Raw genomic sequence first — 5,000 nt, forward strand, 5'->3', positions numbered from 1 at the left:
ACGCTTAGCTTTTTACATGGCATGGCGTGTGTGTAACGTCCCAAAGAACACGTGTGTGAACGAGAAGCGTGAAGCACGAAAACGAAGCGTGAAGAAATATCATGACCATGTATTTCTTCAGCATGTGGAAGGAAAAGAATGGAAGTAAGGAATTTAGGAACAAATACGTACCAGGCGGAAAGTCTGGATGGAGACAACTGAGTACCGGAGGAATCAGATGCACATGACTCTCCCTCTGCGACTCCATATGAGCCACAAGAGAGTCAGCCAAGTACTGGTCAGGAGAAAACTGAGAAAACTGTTGTCAACAATCGTGGATCCTCATTAGGTATGAACAGGCCAAGACGTATGGTATGGTATACTTTATTTAAATCCAGAAGACACGTTAGCTCCAACAACATTAAGCTGGTTTCTATGGAGGGCGTGTCTTTACAAATCATATTATATAAAAATGTAAGTACATACATGTAAATATGTGTATATTAAAAAAGCGACTACAAGATAACATATATGGAAAAAACTTCTTCAACCTGCTTAAGAAGCTAAGACTATTAGTACGAAATTTAATTTATAATTATAACTCTTAAAACCCCTATACGATACTACCAAAAAATGGAAGGCATTAGATACCGAGGCGCAAGACTGAATGAATGTAGCACGGCATGACCCAATCACGTTTTTAAATGAATTTAGTGAATCCGACAATTAAGCTTCATTTGGAAGTTAAATCCAAATCATAGCACCACTTCCTCTTCTGTTTAGGATTAATCAGACTGTTTACACGGAGACACTATATTTTCGCTCATGTTTTGTACAGTTTTATCTTCGAGAAGAAGGGATGTTGATTATATAATTGTTACCCGCTAGGCATGCATGTATATACCCATGGTGCAGTGCGTCGTATTCGCAACGAGCTAGAAATGGTGGCTTCGTGATGTTATGTTGTGTTTACAGTTGTTTAACCGAGTGTCTCGACTTTTTCTGGACTTCTAAATGAAGCTAATCAACAGAGGGGCGGGATACCCACGGGAAATTGACTCAGAGAGCCTTCCTCTGGGTAGGGATTTTGACTGGTACGCGTTGCCCCAGGGTCGGAAATTTGACATGCCCGCCATCTTGGAAGACCGCGAAATCCTGGAGATGAGTTATCCGCCATCTTGGTATCGAATTTCCAGATTTTTCTGGACACCATGAGTGAAAGAAAGGTAAACAAATCCGTCTTATTTTCTCGTCAAAATGGACCATCACTTCTTCAAAATCAAAATACAGTGCAATTTTTGACTTATTTTAGATTTGAGGTATGTGATTTCAAACTATAAAACTAGGTAAAAGAATATGGCTTGTAACTGGTCTCATTTGAAACTTACAGGTCTGTCAAATCTGCACGAGTGAAAATCCAGGTAATGCCCAAGAACTAGTCGTTTGGATCCAGTGTGACATATGTGACGTGTGGTACCATCAAGTCTGTGGCAGAATTTTGGCCAGCATCATTATGCACAGTAGATGTCATTTTCTTGTACTGCCGTGAACACCATGTGAGGTTAGAAATGCCATAACCTTCCCATCCCGTCAATTACTTACACCGCAATCTAATGAATATAAGATGCCCCAGGGCAGCAATTTGACGTTCAGAAGGTGCCCGGGGGTTGGGAATTTGATACTCTATAGGTGCCCAGGGGTGAGAAATTTAAAGCTAACTTCCATGAAAATGTCCCCCGCCCTGGGGCTTAACATTGATAGGTGCATTACCCGTAATACAAGAACGTGCATATTTTTATTACAAATTTAGGAAGCTAAGCGGATTGTCCGGTGTTCGCTCAGCCGTATCTGAGTTCCTTTTAATTTCGTTCTTGCGGTATATAGGTTTCGTTCATTTGGTCGAGAAATAACTGAGAAATCTTGTAGTTGTTTAGTTTTGTATTGCAAGTATGTACTAAATACAATATGAGCGACCGTATTGCAGCAGATATGCAAGGAATGCCAAACTCATTCCCTACTGATTGCGAACATGGAAGGATCTCGTTTTCGAAGGCCGAAAAATGCAGACGAAGAATGCAGCTTGGTTGGTAGGGACTAGTCCCCAAAATACAAGAAATAGTACAAAATGGAGCGCAAAGATATTCATGGAGTGGCAAAGTGCTCGCTCAAATAAAGTCGTGACAAATGAATCGCTGGGCTTTGACTACTATAGAACGTGGCCGAAGTTCAAGATCTAACTATTGACATCGCGCAAATGTCCCCTCGACTGTCCCCTCTGTTTTTTAATTTCTGGATGATGAAGTTTGTGGGAGAAATTGGAAAACGTTCAGGTGATAGAACAGGGCCCGGTTGTTCGAAAGCCGATTCACTTAATCCAGGATTAGCGTAAACCTTTGTTTCATGTTTTCAACATTTTGGTGAAAGTTTCTTTTGCTTAATTTTGTTTTTCAAGACTGACTTCTTGTAGTGTAAAGTTTTGTCGAATATCAGCGTTGAACAGCATTTGGGAGTAAAGAAATAACGTCCTTGGTTAATACACCTTTTGCTGTTCATTTACGCAAAGTATACATTCATTTCCGTCAACAGTTGAAACTATACGGCAAATATACGTTCATGAGCACTTTCACGAACTTCATTAACGCCAACGAACTTTCAATAACGCTATTTGCATATGTATTAACATTCAATAGCATCAACGGATAAACAATTGCACCGTTGGACAATCAAAGATAACAAATATACTTTCAATCTCGCGCAATGCTTAATCATCAACACCAATATAAAATCGATTGCATAGTATGGCAATCAATGGCGTATTTGAAACATACAATAATGCAATTTACATGGAGACGCACAATCAATTGCACCTTTATACAATTGTTTATTTGAAATGGTCAACCATTAACGTGAACTGACAAACATTGGTATTTTTCGAATAAACAATGGGAAGAAAAAAATATTCATTAGTGTCATTCTTCGTAATTACGTGTATTTTAAAATACTGAAGAAAAATACAAGAGTATGTACATTATCATTTAAATTTTGTCTTTTTTTTTTTTGCACAATCTTTTGCTGAAGCAGATATAAAATAGTACTGTACATTTGCGTAAATGAACAGAAAAAGGTGTATTTTACGTTAATCGCCTTTTGAACAACCGGGCCCAGTTGTGTGCCTGTCGTTTTTGCGTCCTTTTTTTGCTTTGATACGGAGGTTTTCAGTGGTATTTTGTATCAGCTTATACAGAATGTTAATTAATCTATTCGTATTCTAAAAAAAAAAAAAAAAAAAAAAAACCCTTGTAAATAGTTAATTTCAACCTGAGCGAACTATATGGACATTCTGTATGATGTTCATACAAAATACTAATAACCTAATTAGTATTAATTAGTATACAGAATACTTATTCGAGAGAATAATTGATTATTAGTTCACAAATTCCAGTTTTTCCTTGCTACCTTTTCAAGCGCTTCCCGAGCTTTCACACAGTTACAGTTTGTATTGGGTTTACAGTGACATTCACGTGACTCATTGCATTTTTGCATTTTTGGACTGGCTTACTCCTTCATGAATTATTAATGAATTTTATAAAGGATTTTACCGTTAAAACATTTCAGTTGACCTCTTTGAAAATCACGATTCTGCAGCTTTCTCTGAAATGTGATCTACTCTTTGATTAATTAACTTAAAACGCATTTTCGATCTCCATCGCTTTCCCGGAAGACCAAGGACAGGAGAGAGCCATTCTGAATGTTGTAGTCTGCCACGATGCAGCTATCTTTCAGTTCCTCGCTATTAAACATGAGAATCTGTTTCTCAGCCAGAAATCCTTCTTGGGCTTGAATTTTGTTCTTCAGATCTCTGATGGTATCGCTTGATTTGATTGCCAACGGTAATGCCCTTTCACTTGATGGAAATTTTACATGAATGTCCATGACTAAAACAACGGTCAAAGTAAAATCTTTCTGAATATTGTAGTAACGCAAAGTTCGACCATTTTCGAGCTTCCTCCCGTCACCAATAAGCTCGTGTTCATCAGGGGAGATGCCTACCAAGGCCTGAATCTTCATCTTCACGTTCTCGATAAGCTCATCGGGTTCCACTTCTAACGTGAACAGCTTTCCATTCAGCAACTTTACGAAAATTTGCATGCCATCACGGAGTCGCAACATCAAATGCAGTGTGGATTCCTTCTGAATGTTGTAGTCAGCTAGAGTGCGGCCATCTTCCAGTTGCTTGCCAGCAAAGACAAATCGTTGTTGATCGGGTGGTACCCCTACTTTGTCCGTAACTTGCGTCTTCACGTTCTCGATAAGCTCATCGGGTTCCACTTCTAACGTGATAAGCTTCAGCAACTTTGCGAAAATTTGCCTGCCATCACGGAGTCGCAACATCAGTGTGGATTCCTTCTGAATGTTGTAGTCAGCTAGAGTGCGGCCATCTTTCAGTTCCTTGCCAGCAAAGATAAGTTCTTGTTGGTCGAATGGTATCCCTTCTTTGTCCCAAATTTTCGTCTTCACGTTTTCAATAGAATCGCTTGGTTTGACTTCTAGAGGGATAGTTTTACCAAAGAGCGCTTTGACAAAGATCTGGATACCACTACGGAGTCGTAACAGCAAATACAGTGTGGATTCCTTGCGTATGTTGTAGTCAGCTAGAGTGCGGCCATCTTTCAGTTCCTCGCCAGCAAACTTAAGTCTTTGTTGGTCGGGTGGTATCCCTCTTTTTTCCCAAACTTTCGTCTTCACGTTTTCAATAGACTCGCTTCGCTCGACTTCTAGAGTGATAGTTCCACTAGTGAGCGTTTTGAGAAAGATCTGGATACCACTACGGAGTCGTAACAGCAAATACAGTGTGGATTCCTTGTGAATGTTGTAGTCAGCTAGAGTGCGGCCATCTTTCAGTTCCTCGCCAGCAAACTTAAGTCTTTGTTGGTCGGGTGGTATCCCTCTTTTTTCCCAAACTTTCGTCTTCACGTTTTCAATAGACTCGCTTCGCTCGACTTCTAGAGTGATAGTTCCAC

At 39.6% G+C, this 5,000-nt stretch overlaps 1 protein-coding gene across 2 annotated transcripts in view; it reads right to left on the reverse strand.

Annotated features, from left to right (window-relative positions):
- Positions 1-367: 367 nt before the first annotated feature.
- LOC137967344 (polyubiquitin-C-like) overlaps positions 368-5,000 on the reverse strand; it is a 45,084-nt gene continuing 40,451 nt past the window's right edge. For both annotated transcript variants that reach the window (XM_068813874.1, XM_068813873.1), the window contains one exon: positions 368-5,000. This exon is cut by the window's right edge and continues 1,461 nt beyond it. In XM_068813874.1, the coding sequence (XP_068669975.1) occupies positions 3,658-5,000 (1,343 nt within the window). In that variant the 3' untranslated portion in view covers positions 368-3,657.

This window comes from Montipora foliosa, chromosome 8 (genome assembly GCF_036669935.1).
Source record: "Montipora foliosa isolate CH-2021 chromosome 8, ASM3666993v2, whole genome shotgun sequence".
Classification (NCBI taxonomy): domain Eukaryota; kingdom Metazoa; phylum Cnidaria; class Anthozoa; order Scleractinia; family Acroporidae; genus Montipora; species Montipora foliosa.